Source organism: Prionailurus viverrinus, chromosome C1 (genome assembly GCF_022837055.1).
Source record: "Prionailurus viverrinus isolate Anna chromosome C1, UM_Priviv_1.0, whole genome shotgun sequence".
Taxonomy (NCBI): Eukaryota; Metazoa; Chordata; class Mammalia; order Carnivora; family Felidae; genus Prionailurus; species Prionailurus viverrinus.
This window is the reverse complement of record NC_062568.1, coordinates 122,281,293-122,301,085: the sequence shown is the minus strand read 5'-3', so window position 1 is coordinate 122,301,085 and position 19,793 is coordinate 122,281,293. Positions and strand designations below refer to the sequence as shown.

Here is a 19,793-nt window from a genome sequence, read left to right as displayed (position 1 = left end):
CAAAAAAAAATACCCTAAAAGTAGTACATATGACATTAACTATTAGGTTTAAATTTATAAATTAAAGCTTGCTCACTATTATAGAATTCACTAATTATGTCATTTTCTTAGAGGAAACCATGTATATACTTGACTCGATACAATAAACAGTTCCAAAATAAACTTATTTGTTTGCGTTATTCTCTACATTACCCAGACAAACTGGAGTCAGCATAGTAACGACCACTGCCAGGTTCAACACTCCTGGTTGCACTATTATTCATATAAGGAGAAGGACAAAAGAAAAACACAATAGATCAAAGGGTCTGCAACAGAAGTTCAGGGAAACCAACATTAATTCAGCCTTTACAATGTTACTGGCATTTAGTTTTAACAGAGTAATGCTTATTGGTTGGTGGAAATTTTGATATCTATCCCTTCTTCATGCCTATGATTTCTCCTTCTTTATAAGCATGGTGAGGGATGCCAGAAAAATGTCAAGCAAGTATTAAATATAACCAGGGGAGGAGGAGAGAGGTTGATCCCCACTAAGCAATAACAGAACAAGAATATTGTTTAATATTTACTAATGCTTTGTCATGCGTGAAATGCTTTTACATGTTTCTGGATCAAACAGGCTACTGAAAGATTCCATTTAATGACAGCTGTGGTTTTTCTGAGCACTGTCCCGTGTCCTACTTCCTTTTATTGCTGCCAGGAAACTGCGGTTTAGTTCCCTACACTGACTTAACTGCCAATTTTGAAAGGTTATAGATAATACAACAGATTCAGGGAGAGTTGAGCTGGCTTCAACTTGGGAGATTAATGTGAATAGGTCAGTACCATAAGACTCAGTACAGCCCAGGGGTGATGGATCAAGTCAGCATGGATCTCATATACATAAAAAAATTATTCATATTAAAGACTTACAATGAAAGCCTTTTAAGAAGAAAAGGCTGTTTTTAGAGAAAATAATTTCTCCAAAAAACCAAAAATGTATGTGGATAGGTAACACAGAGATGCTCTGCAGACTGCTATTTTTGTAGTATGTCTGTAAGGCTACCAGTTTCAAGTAGACCCTGACACGGGCTTTGGACACCCAGAAAATGCCAAAGAAGTGCCAACAAAGCCAAAATGTCACTCCCATACTTGGCTCATCCAAGAAGGCTCACCCTTGGGCCAACTCTTGACACCACCCTAGTCTTCCTTTGCCCCTTCTGGTTTTCTTGGTCTGCTCTCCAAGGAGGAAATTTCAGAATAAATAACAAGCACAAATGTCAATACTGCTGGAAAGAAAATGCTCCAAGAGAACAAAGACCCATCACTTACTATAAAATTATCTCTGCTGATGTTGGTTGACTACTGGCCTGGGTTCTTTGGTTCTCATAGTCCTTTCCAATAAACATTATAATAAAACCTAATGAAACCAGATACCCAAATAGGTGCAGTCTGCTTTTTGAGCATATATTTTTGATATTCATTTGGACAGAACAAAATAATGTCAAATACAGATAATTCGGTTTTGGTGGCATAGAGAACATTTTGTAGCTAAATCATCATGATGGCCTAAACAGGAATTAGTGCTACTAAAAATTTTAAAAATAAAATAAAATAAAATAAAATAAAATAAAATAACACTACTACCAAAGGCCACAGGGTGGTTCCATTACAGCTGAGATCATTTAGTGGTAACACAGACTCACTACATTCCCTAGGCCCAATCATCATCTTTGGGCTGTAACACAGGGGTCACTAACTGCAGCTCATGAGCCAAATATGGCCCACCACCTGTTTTATTGGAACACACCACACATGTTCATTTATGTATCACCCATGGCTGTGCTACTACTGCAATGATAGAATTGAGTAATTGTGACAGAGACCATATGGTCCACAAAGTCTACCGTATTTACTTTCTGGCCCCTTACGAAAAAAACAGACCTCCTGATGAAGAAAATGGAGAAAAGGAGCGAGAGGAGAAAAGAAAAGGAGGAAGAAGTAACAGTACTACCATACTCGTGGTACCAGTAATAGCAGCAGGAGTAGCAGCAGTAACTTGGGCTTGCTGTAGAAGTCTCTGACCTAGCTTCACGTAGATGGAAGAATCTCCCTCTAGGCAAAAGCATCAACAAAGTCAGTCTTTTAAATATGCACAACAGAATGTCAAATTTGCTGTCGCAAATTTACTATTATATTATAAATATGGGTCACTCAACCAACCAATAGCAAAGGCCACCATCGCTTGAGACGCTCAGCAGATTTCTTAATCTTGAATTGATGTGATATAACACGGCTTTATTCCTCGAAATCCCAGTATGGCTAGGGGAGGTGCACTCTCTCTGGCATGACTAGTCAGGCCTCATTGCAGAAGCAGTGAGCTCAGGATACCAGTCCACTACAGGGAGCAGTATATGGTGAGGAAGGTCATACTGAAGATGTCAACAAGACCAGTAAAATGGCAGAGGGAAGAGGTGCATGAAATAAGCCTTCTTCATGACACCCGTGAGTATCACAAAATCTAGGCCATGACTGTGTTTCTTCTGGGTCAGAAGTTTGTACAGAGAGAAATGTGAGGAAGTAGGTGGGCTTTGAGCACCTCAGACCCTAGAACTGGAGTTTGGGCCATGTTCTGCCCCCCATCTCCCAGAGGCAAGGAGGCCCAGGTGGCATAGGTGGCATAGAACATTACATACTGTTCTGTACTTTTCAGCGTTAAGTATAGATTAGGTCAGCATTATGTGAAAGAGTCTAGGTAGTGTGAAAATTACCCATCTCAGTTGGTTAAGTTTTATCCAAAAATTGAGTCAGTCTGCCGAAAAGAAAGATATATGGAAGGACAAAAAGAAACATAACCTGGAAGCATCAGGTTAGGTGGCTACAAAACTGCCTTCAGGAAATTGCAATCTCATTTTTTAATACTAATTTAAGAAAAAATTATTATATGTGACATCAACTTCTAGTACTTCAAAAAATCTAATGCTGCTGGTGGAAAACATACGTTTTTCAGTATCTCCTAAGAATCCACATTATAAAGCCTTCTTATCATACCAGAAAGTTTCTTTCCCTCAAGGGCTGTTGTGATATTTTGTCAGACAATATGAATTCCTTAACTCATCAAGTCTTTGTGGGGTTTTTTTAATTACCCTTATCAGAAAACTTGAGTGAAATTTCAAGTTTATAGTAAAAATATGATTATCCACTATGTGCTACAAGATGTGATAGGACCCCTCATGCATGTGAACAACACTGACAAGACGCCTGCCTTCTTGGTGTTTTTACCCAGGGGTAAATAGCCAGGAAATGGGCAGCTAGGTCTAAAGGTGATCTCATCAATCCAAGGGCCCAGGACTTGGTGCCTTAAAGGTACACATACAGAAACCAAAATAACCAAAATGCAATTGCATTCTTTACTTAACATTTCAAAGAACTTTATAAAAGGGAATACAATTTGAATCCACAGGTATATATTTCAAAAGGTGCTTTTCCCTTCCCCAATTCCTCAAACTCCATAGCTATTCTAGAGCCTCATTCACACCAAAACCCCAAATTTTCTTTCCATTTCTGGAACCATGAAGCTTTCTTTTTTCCTTTCTCCCAGCATTAGCCAAGCAGTTCAATTTACCTTCTCTCTTAGTAAGCAGGAAAGAAATCCCTATTCTTTAGGAAGAGAAAGGACAGGCAAAATTGGGCAGGCAAATAGCAGATTCCCTTCAACAAACAGGGTGCGGAGGAGCAGAGTGAAAGCTATAAATACTACCCTTGGATAATTTCTGTAGGGCCATATAATTACAATTGTGAGAGAATACTGGAAAGGTAAGGTTACTAATTTAGCATTGTGGTCAGAAGAGACCTCTTTCACAAAGTCACATTTAAAGCTAAGATCTGTAGAATAAAAAACCAGCTAACCAAAGACCAAGAGGAAAGACCATCCTAGGTAGGAAAGCCTCAAGGGTGGTTGCCTGAGGCCTGTGCATTCTCCAGGAACTGAAATCCACCCAATCTAACTACAGCAAAAGGAACACAAGTGAAACTGATAAGAGATATGGCTGGAAGACAGGCAGGATAAAATCATGGAGGTCCTTCAGATCCTGGCAAGAATGTTGAGATTATAACAAGTGCTATACATAGCCAATGAAGGGTTTTAAGTAGGGCAAGACACAACTGGACCACCCTGAAGAGTAGACTAGTAAGGAGAGAGCAAGGAATGCAGAAGCTAATTAGAGATATGAAAGGCTTAGACCAGGGAGGTGAACATGAAGATTACAAATGGTCAGATTCAATCTGTAGAGGTTGGTGAGATGTCGAACACATATGGAGGGAGAAGGGCAATTCCTAGGCTTCCTCTAGTTACACTTGAGTAAATGGGATTAGAAGAAAGGTATTATTTAGCTAGAAACATCAAGAGTTCAGTCTTTACATTCAATTCCTTATATATTTACTAAAAATTGTCACATTTATAAATTACACTATTTAAATTCAATTGCAATAGCTCCCTCATTGTTATATGCCCAGGGCTTCCAATAATACCTGTCAACAAGGCAAGTGCTAAGTACTTGTAGAATGAATGTAATTTCCTCCAGTAATTCTCTCTCTGGTATTCAAAATATCTGAGCAACATCTTTAGATTAAAACAAATTTTATGTTTTTGAAGTTATGTTTGATAAGATATGATTTCATATTTAAAATGTAAAAAACATACTCATTGCTTTTAATAATACAAACTACAGAAGGAAAATTTCAAGAAAATATTCTTGTCTAGTAGATCCTAACTTTGAGGAAAATGTTTTGAAACATTGTTCTGTTTGACCTCTGATTATTTAAATTTTTCCTTTTAATTCTGTGGCATGTGTACTTTTTATGGTGAGTGACCTCAAATTCCTTCTGGAAGTAAATGGGAGAATAAATTAGAAAGAAACACTGTAGCTCAGATCAAATGCATTTTGTGCAGTTTAGTGGCTTGATTCTTGGCCCCTGACCCACCCTAGTTGGAGAGCACTCTTTTTCAGGGGTCCATCCTAGGAAACAAAGCTCAGGGGGCTGCCCTTCCAGATGACTAACATGACAAGGCAGCCTGGCCCCAGAGCCTCTTCCTGGCTCTGTAATTTCCTTATCCCTTTCTCCTACTCTTCTCCCCACAACCAGAGTCTGAGCATTTAAGAGATAAATATCCTGGGCTAATCTTTGAGCACATGTTAATACCTCTCTGTTATTCTTCCTCTTGTGAAAACCATGTAGCATTGTACATATGGGACACAGTGAAGAAATATTAGTGGGAATGATGGTATATGTATCTTTTAGAGAACTTTCTTTACTCAAAGGATTAAATATGAATTGTTAGAATTTCAAGAATTGGGTCAGTCCAAAGAAATTCCAAGCAACAGAACCTTTCAGTTCCCTTCAGTGAACACTCAGAGGCTGTTTAAGAATCTACCACTTTCTACCATTTGCAATGTTTTTTTCCACCTATTTTTTTTCCTCTCTTTCTTTAAAAAGCCTTTGTATTCTATTATTCAATTTATTTATTTCATATTTTGCCCAACTTTGACTTATTTCTGGAACATTTAAGGAAACTGCCTGATCTTCTAGATCAGCGGGGGGGTTGAGGGAGAGGGAATAGAAAAAAGGAAACCTAGTTTTAGATAAAAGGATTTGAGTCCAGTTGCTTATTTTTAGCACCTTCATGGATAAAGACATGCTATGAACTGAGATCCTGAACTCTATTATAAATGATTTAACATTGAAGTTGTACAAATTTGGTCAAATACTCCTATGATTGCTAGTTTCCTGAACTATAAAGTGGGTATGACAACGTTTATCAATTTAAATCTAATAGGAGAAATTCTTAGAAACACATTGGGTATAAGGGATTCAGAGAAAACATATCCATAAGCTTCCTGACAGTATTTTGAAAACTGCTATAGACACATCCGTATTTTCCTGTATAATTATGAAAACTAGCTTAAGCTAATAAAAGTATTTGCCATCTTATTTCCAAGAAAACTAAAATGGAATTGTCAGAGACAATGAGGAAAGCCCTTTTAGAAATAAGTAAGAATAAGCAATGTATACGTATCAGCCTCCTAAAGATTTAAATATGTTTTTCAGAGCATAGTCCCCCAGAAATATGGCTTCCAACATCGTCTGGTTCAGTAACTGCTCCAACAACCTCAAGAGAGGTCAGTCCTGCTACCACTTCTCCTCACAGGAAGAAAAGAAAAAAACATTCTTCTCCCTGTCCCATCCAAGTGGATCACTGCTGCTTTTCTCTTTGTTCAGTCTTTCTTACAGAGGTTTGCCAAGTTCTGATGTGGTTCACTGCTGGAAGTGGTTATGGCCAAAGAAGGTCAGAGAACACAGCTACTGAGCAGGGACAGGGATGTGCTTGGGAAAGACACAGGCTGAGATTCAGGTCGCCTCTTGGGAGATGATTTGCGTTTACTGGATACTTACTGTTTATTGGTATTCAAACTTTTCTACGGTCTTTTATAATGTTCTAAATTAAAAACAGTATTTTAAACATCTTAAAGGTGATTTGCAATTTTTTAAAATAAAAATGATCCAATTATCCTATAAACAGCAGAATTGCCATCTTCTGTAAATAGAACTGGCAAGCATTTCATCAGTCTTAAAATATCACATCCTTGATTTCCCACCACCCTCCTACCAATGCCTCCCTTTCCTTCTCTGAGCTCCTTAAAGCAGCACTCCAGAATGCTCTAGGAGGACCTATGTGTCCCATGTTAATGCTGAAGAGACTCGCAGAAGATGGCTTGTGGAGGTATCCAAGGCTTAGTGTTTTTCATGGGCTGTCATGAATGCTGCCAGATTTCTTAGTTTCCTTTGTTCTCCATAGCTTATAGATTAAGGGACTAGAACTTTAGATAATGGGTAAAATAGCAAAATTTGAACCACAGGTAGCATCTTAAGCTTCAGGACTTACCTAGATTATTCTATTGTCCTGAGCACAAGACAAGCAGGAGCTGTCTTACAAAGCTGGAAGCAGGGCTTTCCTGCATAAGGCGAGGAGGAAATAATGAAATATTCTGATGCTTTAGTAAAATCCTGACTAATTTTACTTTGCTGTAATTGGCACAATCACTCCTTATAGAAGCCCTCAACTTCGACTTTGAGCAATTCTCAAAAAAGGTACTTCCACCCTCTCACCATCTGCATGGGCAGTCAATGGAATTCTGAAATATAAACAGCCACTTGGATGTTTAATTATACTGTAGAAGTGCCTGGAAAATGAGCAAAGATTAAGACTCCCAGGGGGCACTTTGGTGGCTCAGTGGGTTGAGCATCTGACTCTTGGTTTTGGCTCAGGTCATGATCTCACGATCTGTGAGATGGAGCTCCTCCTTGGGCTGTGCATTGACAGTGCAGAGCCTGCTTAGGATTCTCTCTCTCTCTCTCTCTCTCTCTCTCACTCTCTCTCTCTCTCTCTGCCCCTGCCCCACTCACACCCACATGCACCTGTGCACTCTCTCTCAAAATAAATAAACATAAAAAAATAATCCCAGTTTCCCTGTGTGTGATACAGCCATATTTATTGTGGTGGAGCTATTTAAATCCATCCATACCTACTCCTATAAGTATATACCTATAAAGCAGTGATTGGTATTTATCTACAACTACAAATTTCTCCCGTCTTCCATATGAGAACCTGGAATCCCTAGCCAGGGACAGTCTCGCCTGGAATAAAGATTCTTTTTTTGAAAGTTTATTTATTTGGGGGCGCCTAGGTGGCTCAGTCTGTTGAGCGTCCGACTTTAGCTCAGGTCGTGATCTCGCAGTTTGTGAGTTCGAGCCCTGTGTCGGGCTCTGTGCTGACAGCTCAGAGCCTGGAGCCTACTTCGGATTCTGTGTCTCCTTCGCTCTCTCCCCTCCCCCACTTGTGCTCTGTCTCTATCAAAAATAAATAAAAATATAAAATTTTTTAAGTTTATTTATTTGGATAGAGAGAGAGCATACATGCAGGCGAGGGGCAGACAGATAGAGAAAGTGAGAAAATCTCAAGTAGGCTCCGCACTGTCAGTGAAGAGCCTGGTGCAGGGCTCAAACTCACAAACTGCGAGATCATGACCTGAGCTGAACTGAAGAGTTGGATGCTTAAATGACTGAGCCACCCAGGTTTCCCTGGAATACAGATTCTATTTCCTAGGCTCCTTTGACAGATGTGGCCACATTACTAAGTTCTGGTCACTGTTAGCAAAAGAAGTTTGTGGCATATCTGCAAAGGATCCTTAAAAGTGAGAGGTTACCTTCTCTTGCCTAGACTGTCTAGCACCAGCAGCTACCTTGGACAACAAAGTGACCAACCTTGAGCATAGAAGCCAAATGCTGATAATGGAGAGCAGGAAGACCTGGGCCAGGTCCCTGATGATACCCCAGGGAGTCACCAGACCCCCTTCTCACTACCTACCCAGATTTTTTACACAAAAGAGATAAAAACATCTTTCTTTCTGAACCTCTTTTACCAGTGTGAAGCTGATTAATGGAAACGGAACAAAATGTTAACTGATATGCCTGTCATATATAGTCCAAGGAGACTGTCTGCTCTGGACAAGAAATTTAACTTCCCTCCTCTGCAGAAATTTCTTTACTCCTCTAAAGATTATACAGCCAAAGAGAACCCATAAGAAAATAGTAACCCTAGCATCATTCCCACAAAAGCAAAGGCTTGAGATCAGCTCTACTTTTGCCCATTGTCACCAACCCCAGGTAGACAATCTACCACTTGAAACCTCACTAAAACAACACACTAGGTTTATGATGTAGACCACTGCACATCAGAGACTGGGAAGAGGCCACTAACTTCATCATTTATGCCACAACCAAAGGGGTCCCTGTAGTATAGTCATGGCATCGACGCACATAACTACTGACTTTTCTTGTTTCATTATTGTAATTAATAATACATTATAAGGATGATAATGATATACTGGGACAATGCCTTCTGATTTTACAAGTCCTCATGGGTGTAGTAGGGTCTTAAATATAAAACAATATTAATAATAGTGACAACAATAGATATCACTTATTGTTCAGTGTCATAGGACTACTGGGGTACTATTTGGCTAACACTCTGCCAGACACATATCTGGAATTCAAAATGTTATTATCTTTATTTTACAGAGGAGGAAACCGAGGCTCTGAGAAATTAATCAATTTAGTTAAGACTATGTAGCCAGTTCATGGGGGTGATTAATGCTAAATCCAGAATTGTCTACGAGCTTAGAAATAATTTAGCAGCACAACCATTACTCTCAAAATGTTAGATAAAATAATCTTTAAAAAAATCTGTTTTTCTCACTTCAGAACTACAATAAGACACTCTAATCTTACCTCCATTTTCCCTTAACATGAGCATTTCTTAAAACAAAACAAAAGAACAAAAAGCCTGATAGAATTTGTCCACAAATGGTAAGCAGTGCTAGAATACAAATGAAGCAAATCACTAAAGGGTTTTTTTTTTCCTCCAGAATTTCACATTTTGTTAACAGTTTCAATTTCAGGGTGACCTATATGTTTCCATAACAAGGGTCACTATGTACCTTTTAATCCATGAACATCAAAACAAAAAGAAACCCCTATGATGGCATGTTCTTGTGTAATAACATCTCTTCATGCTCTTCCTTTTGAAACAGGTCGGACTTATTTCCCACCTCTTTCTTCAGCTTCCATTTTAATAAAAGAAAATAACACTGAAAGAAATCAAGCCCTTAAAACATTCATTGAATACATCAAGCAATTTATCTAGGACTCAAACAATAAATGAGTCAAACACAAGTGAGAGGAAGAAATGAATCTTTCTATTAAAAATAAGATATATGCATGTTTGTGAGATATCTCTATTTAAATAAAGATCTATATAAAAGATGGTAATCAAAAGCTTATCATTAGAATAGTTAATATTTTCATGGACTGCTGAAACCTAAAAAATTAAAATATGCTCATGAGAAGGAAGTCAAATAGAAGGTTAGAGCTCCCTCTCTCTTTTTCTTGAAGAAATTCACCAAAACCTCTTTCCTAGGAGACCCAAGTTATCAAGCAGACAGCTGAGTAGCACTCATGCTCAGTGTTTCCACAGTCTCCATACACTCACTACAAGCATTAGAGTACATTTACTGACAGTTCATTATTCGTAAGAGATTTAAGTAGTAGAAAAAGCACTTTTAAAAGTAGAAATACTCACAAAGCCATTTCAAACTGTTCCAGCCATTTTTTCTTTACATCTTTTGTTTTGCAATAAAATTCTAACCCATTTTGTCCTTGGGTATGGATGAGGTAGAAGCCGTAAGACCACTGTTAAAATTAATATTCTGCAGGTTAATATGTATCATTCAGTAATAACATCATGCTTCCAAATTCACTAAAACACCACCATAATCATCCACAAACTTCTCATAACATATCAGCATACAAATTATAAAGAACCACATTTTTGTAGTTAACTTTACATCCATCAGTTTCTACAACCAACACATTTTACTTGACCATCAAGGCATTAGAGATGATCATTATCAGTTGTGGGACTGTCTAATTATTTTTCACAGAGGCTTACTCCTAATAAATCTCTAGAAAGAAAAAAACACCTGCATTGATATGCCCTCTCATAGTAATGTATTAGCATGCTTTCCTGGAATATTCAAAGTTATGAGTAAATTACAGAAATTAATTTTCAAAACTTCACCTTTTTATTTTCTTTATCAGTTGTAGGATTGTTGGCTATTTTGTACTGCTGAAGATCTATTATTTCCTTCATTTCATAGTTATCGCCTTTCCTTTTACATACAATCACTGCCAAATCAAACAGGAAGATATGCCTGAGAGAGAGAGGGAGAGATTTCAAATAGTTTGGAAGCACGTATGTTAATTTTTCCCTGATAAAATGTAATTAAACCAACCCCAAATTTTTCCTTTGAGTTAATGACAAAGGCAGTGTTGCACATTGAAAAGAATGAACTGTGTCTGCCCCGGCACTACCCTTTACTGAATGTAGGGCCTTAGTCTACCTCAGTTTCCCCATTTAAAACATATACAAAATTATAGTAAGAAAAGGCACGCTACAGAGCTGCTGTAAAGAACAACTGAGATTAGCCACAAAGCATTGTCCATGAGCAATTTTTTTTTTCATTTAAAAGCTTAACATTTACAGAATACTGATGACAGCAATAGCAGTTAACTTATGATGTTCCTAGGAATCAGCCAGAAAAGTACTGACAAGTGTCCATCCCTTTGACAAAGATGACTCACTTAAAATAAATCCCCAGGACCATCTACTGAAGTATTATTTTCATCCTCATTGTATGAGGGAGGAAACTGAGGCTTAGCGAAGTTAATTGATTTGCTCAGGGTCACACTGCTTGTGAGGTGCAGAGCAAGATTCATACCCAGGTCTAATTGTGGAATCTGCTCTTTTACCCTCTAGGTTGCTCCTCATGATTTTATGGACCACCTAAACCACAAATTGAGCAGTGTATGAGCAAAATGAAAACTAAAAAAATTATGATTAAATTTATGTGTTGATATTTCTCTTTCTTTTCAAAGATAATGTAATTGGGGGAGAACAACAAACTTTGTAATTCCTATTTCCAATACCAGTACTTGCATCTTTTCAAAAACTCTCAGTAATTAATATGCATAGATCTTAAAAATAATAATGACAATGATACATTCATGTAGCTCTAATACTTGCATCATCTGCAAAGACTAATTTTCCTGGAGAGGCTAAAAAGTATCTGTCTCCTGGGAACTACCTGTAGAGCCTAGGTATCAAGTTGGAAGCAAGAGCTGACACTGCCCCCTGCTGGCTGACTTTCTCATTGCAAAGATTCCAGAAAATGGCCTTTTCAACCAAATCAATCAGTTTAATAATCATACGTATATAATTTGGAATACCAGGCCAAGCTCAGTAACCTGAATTTCCCTCAAGAATATTCACATATATTAATTGGTCCTCACTTAGACTTCCTTCTTAGGACATTTTATATTTTTAAGTGTATACCAAAAAGAGAAGTCAAGCAATTGTATTTTTACAGTAGTTATCAATTGCTTTATCTCTACTCTCATCTTAACTGTGTCCCTTGAGCCCCAGCTGACATTCTCTATTTGTCATATCCCTCTTAATAACTTAGATAAATCAACAGATACCAGAACCGAGAAACATATCTATGAGAAAATTGTAGAAAACCATAGGTTGGTCTGTCCCCTTGTTTTTCTTCTCCTTTTTCCCTCCCTTGTCCTGAAAGAACTGTTTTATCAATCTTCTGATACTAACCACTTATTTTGAAAATAACTATTGCTCCTCTTTTCTCACCTTTCTTGCTTTGTATGCTTGTCTAGAGTGGTTATGCGAATTTCACCATCTCCCTGAGGTCGTCCAAAAAGCAAAACTGGTTGGTTCTAAAACATAAAATTTACATGTCTCAGGTTTTTTTTTCTTTTTTGTAAACATATAAAAACATAAAGAAATATTTGCTAGGGACAGCTACCTTATTACACTATAAGTTTTATCATTTTGCATTTTTAGCATGCTTACTGCAAAAAGTTCAGGTCTATATGATATGCTTTCAAAACAGTCTGCCCTTGGACATCCTAGAAGGTACACTGAAAACATTAATTAATTTTATTTATAGTCTTAAGAGGAAAGTTAGCTACCAAAAGCAAGAATTAACTGGAAGAATCCAACGCACAACAAAGATATACCAACTAATACTTATTAAGCACCCACTGTGTGCCAGACACTGTAGAAGATATAGGGCAAAATGTTGCCCGTGCCCAGTGGGGGAAAAAATATTCACACAAGTATATAATTATAGATGTGCAGTTGCCATGAAGAAAGAGTACAGGCAAAATGCATTGCCAGGGGCTTAATATGGTCAAGGGAGTCAAGGATGGCTTCCTTTAGCTAAGATCTCAAGAATGAAAAGTATGACTTAATGATTAAAAACAATGAACCATTTCCCCAGAGGCAAACAATAAAAACGTTAAGTATTTATGAACACCTACTGTATAAGGTGCTGAGGGAAAAAGAATTGACTGAAAATTATCACTAACATCAAGGAGATTACATTCTAATAAAGGAAGCAGATAGGTAATTAATTAACTTGCTGCAAGAAAGTATAAAAATAGATGTTCCCTAGCAAACTCCCAAGATGTGTTTTGCAGAAATAGAAAACTCCATCCTAAAATTCATATGGAATCACAAGGGACCCTTAATAGGGGAACCAGTCTTGAAAAAGAACAAGGTCAGGGTCTTAGTCTTCCTGATTTCAAAACTTATTACAAAACTCTGGTAACAAAAACACTGTGGCACCTGCATAAAGACAGACTGCTAGACCAATGGAATAGAACATTTGGAAATAGGCCCTCATATATATATGGTCAAATGATTTTTGACAACAGTACCAAGACCATTCAATGGGGATAGGAGAGCCTTTTCAACAAATGATTCTGGGAAACTGGATATGCATAGGCAAAAGAATGAAGTTGGACCCTTACCTTGTACAATATACCAAATTGATCCAAGGGTTAAAAATATAAAACTCTCAGACAAAAACATAGGGGAAAATTTTTATGACATTAGATTTAGCAATGATTTCTTAGATATACCACCAAAACCAACAAAAGAAAATCCAGTAAGTTAAAATTATTTAAAATTAAAAATTTTGTGCAAAGGACAGTATCAACAGAGTGAAAAGGCAGCCTCCAGAATGGTAGAGAATATTTGCAAACAAAATGTGTGATAAGAATTGATATCCAGAATATATAGAGAACTCCTATAACTCAACAAGCAACCCTTATCCAAAAACAGGCAAATAACTTGAATAGGCAAAGAACTTTGTACATCTTTCTGCAGAGAGATATACAAATGGCCAATAAGTATATGAAAAGATATTCAATATCCCTAATCATTAGGGAAATACAAAATCAAAACCATAATAAGATACAACTTCATACACATTTGGATGGATATTATTTTCAAAAGAAGAAAAAAGAAGAAAAGAACAAGTGTTGGTGTGGATTGGCATGTTCCACTTCTGGGTATATAACCAAAAAAAGTGAAAGCAGGGACTGGAGCGTGTATTCGCACACCCATGTTCATAGCAGTACTATTCACAACAGCCAAAAGGGGTAAGAAACCGAAGTGTCCACAGAGATGAATGGATAATCAAAATGTGAGGTATATACAACTAATGTTACACTTTAAAGCCTTAAAAAGGAAATTCTTTTAAAAAGAAATTCTGATACAAGCTACAAGGTTGAACACTGAAGACATTATGCTAAGTAAAATGCACCAGTCACAAAAGGACAAATATCACATGATTCCACTTATATGAGGTACCTAGAGTAGTCAAATTCACAAAGACAAAAAGTAAAATGGTGGTCGCCAGGGGCTGGGAGGAGGGGAGAATGGAGAGTTAGTGTCTAATGAGTACAGAACTTCAGTTTTACAAGATGAAGAGAGTTGTGGAGATGGACGGTGGAGATGGCTGGCTGCCCAACAACATGAATATATTTAATGTTACAAAACTATACACTTTAAAATGGTAAATGTCACATATATTTCACCACACACACACACACACACACAGAGCTGTCCAGGCAATGTGCTATGAAATTACAAAGAGAAAGTAATAATGGGAGATTATGGAAAGAATTATTTTAGTTGGACCTTAAAGGAATATGATAGGAAATAATGGGAAGACATTCTAGGCTCTGACATTATTATGATCAAAGGCAGAACTATAAAAATGTACAGCAAATTAGAGACCTTACGACACAGCAGGACACCTGCAAAGTAAAGTATGTGGGCAGGTATTAGCTGGATGAGTTCAGCAAAGTAGTTTCAGCCCAAATCATTGAGGGCTTTAAATATCATGCTAAGGATTGTTGACTGAATCCTGAAGGCAACAGCAAATACTGACAAGTTAGGGATAGAGAATGAACTGAAGTCCACCTTTTGGAAATGCAAGTTGGTGACAGGATGATGAGAGGCTTCTGTGGTTGGAAAGGTGGCAGATGAGGTCCTAAAAGGAGAACACGACTATACATGTGAAAAGAAAGGCTCAAGATGTTTCAGAGAAAGCATCACTAAAATTGCTCCACTAAGAAAAGTATCTTTCCTTCATTCATCCATCTCTGTTTTTGCTGCTCACAGCTTAATCCAGGCCTCTACCATCTCTCTTTTCTTTTTTAAATTATTTTTGTTTTATTTTATATTTGAGAGAGAGCAAGCACATGAGAGCGCAAGAGAGCGCGGGTGCATGAGTGAGCATGAGCAGGGAAAAGGCAGAGAGACAGAGACAGAATCTGAAGCAGGCTCCAGGCTCTGAGCTGTCAGCACAGAGCCCAACACGGGGCTCGAACTCACGGACCACCATCATGACCTGAGCCGAAGTTGGACACTTAACCAATTGAACCACTCAGGCGCCCCAAGACCATCTTGCTCTTGAAATCACCTCACAACTTTCCAGCAGGGTTTTCTTTAAATGTAAATCAGACTGAAACCTTTACTAGCTTCCCCCTGTAATGACTGTAAAATCCCAGCTCTGTGCCCTGGCCTACATTGCTGGGGGACATAGCTCTCCTGCCCCCCCCCACCTCCTGCCCACATCTCCCCCACTTCAGAGCCCATGATTTTTCTCCTCATTCACAATTCCCAACTCCTCTGGCCCATCTATGGCCATTTCATTTGCTATGGCTTCTGTCTGGAATCCTCTCCCCCAGATCACTGTACCACTGGCTTTCTTCTTATTCTTCAGGTTCAAGAGGCAAATGACTCCCTTCCCTTATGTTTAACTGTTTTGTATCTTAAAGTCCTCTTATGAGTGAAGTCATATGATTTTTGTCTTTCTCTAATTTCACTTAGTATAATACCCTCCAGTTTCATGCACGTAGTTGCAAATGGCAAGATTTCATTCTTTTTTATTGCTGAGTAATACTCCATTGTATATATATACCACATCTTCTTTATCCATTCATCCATCGATGGAAACAAAAATAATATAAAAATAGGGAGGGGGACAAAACAGAAGAGACTCATAAATATGGAGAACAAACTGAGGGTTACTGGAGGGGTTGTGGGAGGGCGGATGGGCTAAATGGGTAAGGGGCACTAAGGAATCTACTCCTGAAATCATTGTTGCACTATATGCTAACTAATTTGGATGTAAATTTTAAAAAATAAAAAATAAAAATAAAAAAAAAAGAGGCAAATGACTCAAGGAGTTTCTCTAATCATCTTATCTAAACTAGGATTCCCTTGATTATCCTCTGTTGCCCCACCCAGTTCACAGCAGGAATCTCCACAGAGCATTTTGAAAGTGTCTCCTCAATCAAGAGACCATGTTTTTCACAGTGGGAGCCCCAGCCCCAAGCCAATGTCTGGCACACAGCAGTCACCCAGTAAATATAACTAAGATGAATAAATTAACAGGAAATCGGCCATGACTATGTATAGCGTAAGGGAAAGAAAAGAAAAAAAATGCGCTCTAATGTTTAGAATTTAGACTGCCAGGGGAAGAGGCATTGTGTGATTAAGGAGAGAGGGACAAGCAAGGGCAGAAAGTCCTGGGACACGATATACATATCACAGGTGCCACGGGAAATCCACGGGGATGCTGCCAAACAGGAATTGCAAAAAACCCTGAACAACAGAAACTTCAAGGTAAACTATCTTTGCTTCAAAAACAACTTGTAGAATGTCCTCTGATTTGTGGGTTAGGAAAGCTGGAAGGAATGATAATTACATACCAGATTTTCTATAGATAGCTGAAACTGTTTAATTTCACGAAGGGTCTCATTATCTCTTTTCACTTCATTCACATATTGTGCCAAGTCCTAAAGAATAAAGGGAAGGGTACAAAAAGAAGTCACGATAAGACTGGAAAAGAGATGCAAACTGTTTGAAAGAAAACACATCATTAATTTCATTAGTGGTAAAAGTAACCACCATAACTTTTCCATGACAATAAAAATGAATGACCCATCAATCAAAACTGCAACTCAAAAGCAATTTCAAAATGTCTGCAGTACAGCTGCGAAGACTAAAGAGTTGTCATTTGCCACACCTCGGAGAAGAGCAAGGATGAAAAACAAAAACAGACTATGACACGGTGTGGAACAAAAGGAAACTAGGTCAGGAGAATGCAAATTCCAAACACGTTAATAACTGACCTTGAGAGAATCACACTTTTACATGGGTTAGAATAAGGGTAACAATGCAATAATGAATGCTTAGCAGGGACAAAAAAGTAAAAGTTAGACAATGAATCCAGCTGGACCGTTTTCTGCAACCAGTTAGTGTATTAGTTCCTGAGAGCATTCAGTCAAGTCAGCCAGTTCAATTTTAAAGAGTTAATGAAGGGGAAGAAAAGGAGAAGACAGAAACCCAAGGGCACTAAAATGGAGTCAAGCAAACAAACAATGCTGGACACGTTTCTCCATGGGCCTTCTTCACCTACTTTAAAATGTCTTTTCTCATATTTGAGGAAACATTAGCTAATCTTTCCATACTGTAAGTAGCTATTTTTATTACATGTGCTCTAGATTTTCCTGTTTTCTGGGTTTTCTTTTTTCTCTACCCTCTTAAATTCATCTGCAACAGCAGGAACAGAACTCTGACAAAAAGCAGTTCCTAACTTTGTTCTAAATGAAAGTCTGACGTTCCATAGGATGTATCTATTAACGATTTCTTTAAAAAGTGGAAATTTGGTATGAGTTTCTAAAATAACAAATAGTTGTGTGATGTCTCCTAACGGGGTACTAAAATCAGCCCAATAATGGAGCTAACACTGAAACTGGCACAGGGACATGAAGAAGTAATTAGCATTTTGCTCTATTGCTTCTGGGCCTTTTGGCTAAGATCAAGTACAGTAATTAGCACTGCTCTGATGACAGTCACATTGGCATTTTGTTCTTAAGAACAAATATTTGTTTATGTTTTAAGTTAGGGGCAAATATTTCTTTCAAAGTCAGAGTCCAGCACAAAATATAAACTGGGGTTTTACAGATTCCCCAGTATGTTTAAAAGTCCGCCTTTGTCCACTTGTAGTTCTTGATTTTCAGATTTACCTAGACATAGAAACCCAGACTGAAATCCACTTGTACTGATGCACAGCATCCACAAGGGTAAACCAGGCAGATATCCTCACTCGAGGAAAATAAGTCACACCACTGTTCTGAAGTCACCAGCTGACCTGCTGCTTACACAAGCCGACAGTTTTCTATTAGTAACCACAAAAAGAATGTGAAATAAAACCCTTATATTAAATCATTCCCAGTGGTTATAAAGGTTGTCATACTTTCATAAATAACAAGTTATTTTAATGCACCTCTTGGTTTTATGTGTCTTTGTCTAACAATTAAATCCATGCAAGGGTATCTATTTCAGTTAAAAATATTCAGCTCTCCCCACCTGATACAAAACCATACAAATACATATACGCGCGCGCACACACACACACACACACACACACACACAATATATACATTAGCATATCATACATATGTAATAGCGGTTTGTATTCTATCATTTTTTTGGGCAAGGATAAAAAACACAAATAAGTTCATGGTACATTTGCCTTACCTTCATCGCATCAAGAGCCAGTTTCAGATTTGCCTTCTCCATAGGATCAGTGGTATGTTTGACCAGTTCCTATTTGGAAGATACAGTTTAGTGCTACTTTCATCAATTAAAACCAAAATATGAGAAACAGAACATTTAAAAACTAAACCATTTTTAATACTATTTGCACCATAATGTAATAAGTCTGATGTAATTTAACTAGGTTCTATTTTCATAAAAATATCTCTATCTGTAAGAAGACCAACCAGACAGCAAAAGAACATGAGACGATGGTTGAAAACACTCTCCTTTCAAAGATGAACCTGATCTATCCCGCACGGTAACACTGACATCCTTCCCAAATGTCATGAAAGATCCTCTCATTGCCAACTGATTCTGATGTCTACTCCTCTCCCTTGGCTTTGGGGACAATTAGGATCACTTGTTGGCTGCTATTATTATTGTCTCTGAGTCCTTCTTAAATTTCTGCCTATTCACTAGTCTTTCATACTTTCTTCTTTATCTGTACCTTGGAAAGTTACTATTTCCTAGATTTTCACCTTAGTCTTTTGTTATTCTTACTTTACTTATTCTACAAATTCTATCACAACTGTCACCATAATGTCAACACACTCACTAATAAGACAATCACTCTCAAAGGAATGTGCTCAACCCAGAATTCATGCCTGAGTTCCAGACTCTTCCGTCCACCTACATAGTTCTACCTGGTTATCTCACAAGCCCATCTAACCCAACAACTCCCAACTTAGGGCACCTTCACCCACAACTCTCTTCTGGTTCCTGTTTACATTCTGTTGAATGAGGCACCTTCATCAGTAGAATCACTTAAGCCAAAAACTATAAAGTGTCCCAGGCACCCCTCTCTCATACTATGTTCTGCTGATACAGACTTCTATCTTTTCCCTGGAAACCATCCTCACTGCCACTACATTGGTGCAAGTCCTTACTCTTTTCACATGGGTCATTATAAATCAGCTTCTGATTAATCTTCTGACGTGTAGCCTCTCTGGACTACAAGCTATTTACTCTACTGACATCAAAGCTAGTTTTCTAATATATAAATCAGATCCTGTCTCTACCCTCTTTAGACTTCTGTAATGCCTGCAAAAGCTTCAGGTTGTTAACTACACCTCTTAGACCCTTCATGGTCTGAATTCTGCCAACCTCTCCCAACTTTTCTTTCCCACCCCAACAACTCCACTCAAACCACCTATATTCTATC

At 38.0% G+C, this 19,793-nt stretch overlaps 1 protein-coding gene across 1 annotated transcript in view; it reads right to left on the bottom strand.

Annotated features, from left to right (window-relative positions):
- VAV3 (vav guanine nucleotide exchange factor 3) overlaps nucleotides 1-19,793 on the bottom strand; it is a 352,519-nt gene that overhangs the window by 149,172 nt on the left and 183,554 nt on the right. The window contains exons 11-15 of the mRNA XM_047870461.1: nucleotides 18,572-18,640; nucleotides 16,738-16,824; nucleotides 12,299-12,384; nucleotides 10,673-10,805; nucleotides 10,175-10,284 (exon numbers count right to left, since the gene is read on the bottom strand). Of these exons, the coding sequence (XP_047726417.1) occupies nucleotides 10,175-10,284; nucleotides 10,673-10,805; nucleotides 12,299-12,384; nucleotides 16,738-16,824; nucleotides 18,572-18,640 (485 nt within the window). The remainder of the gene's footprint in view (nucleotides 1-10,174; nucleotides 10,285-10,672; nucleotides 10,806-12,298; nucleotides 12,385-16,737; nucleotides 16,825-18,571; nucleotides 18,641-19,793) is intronic.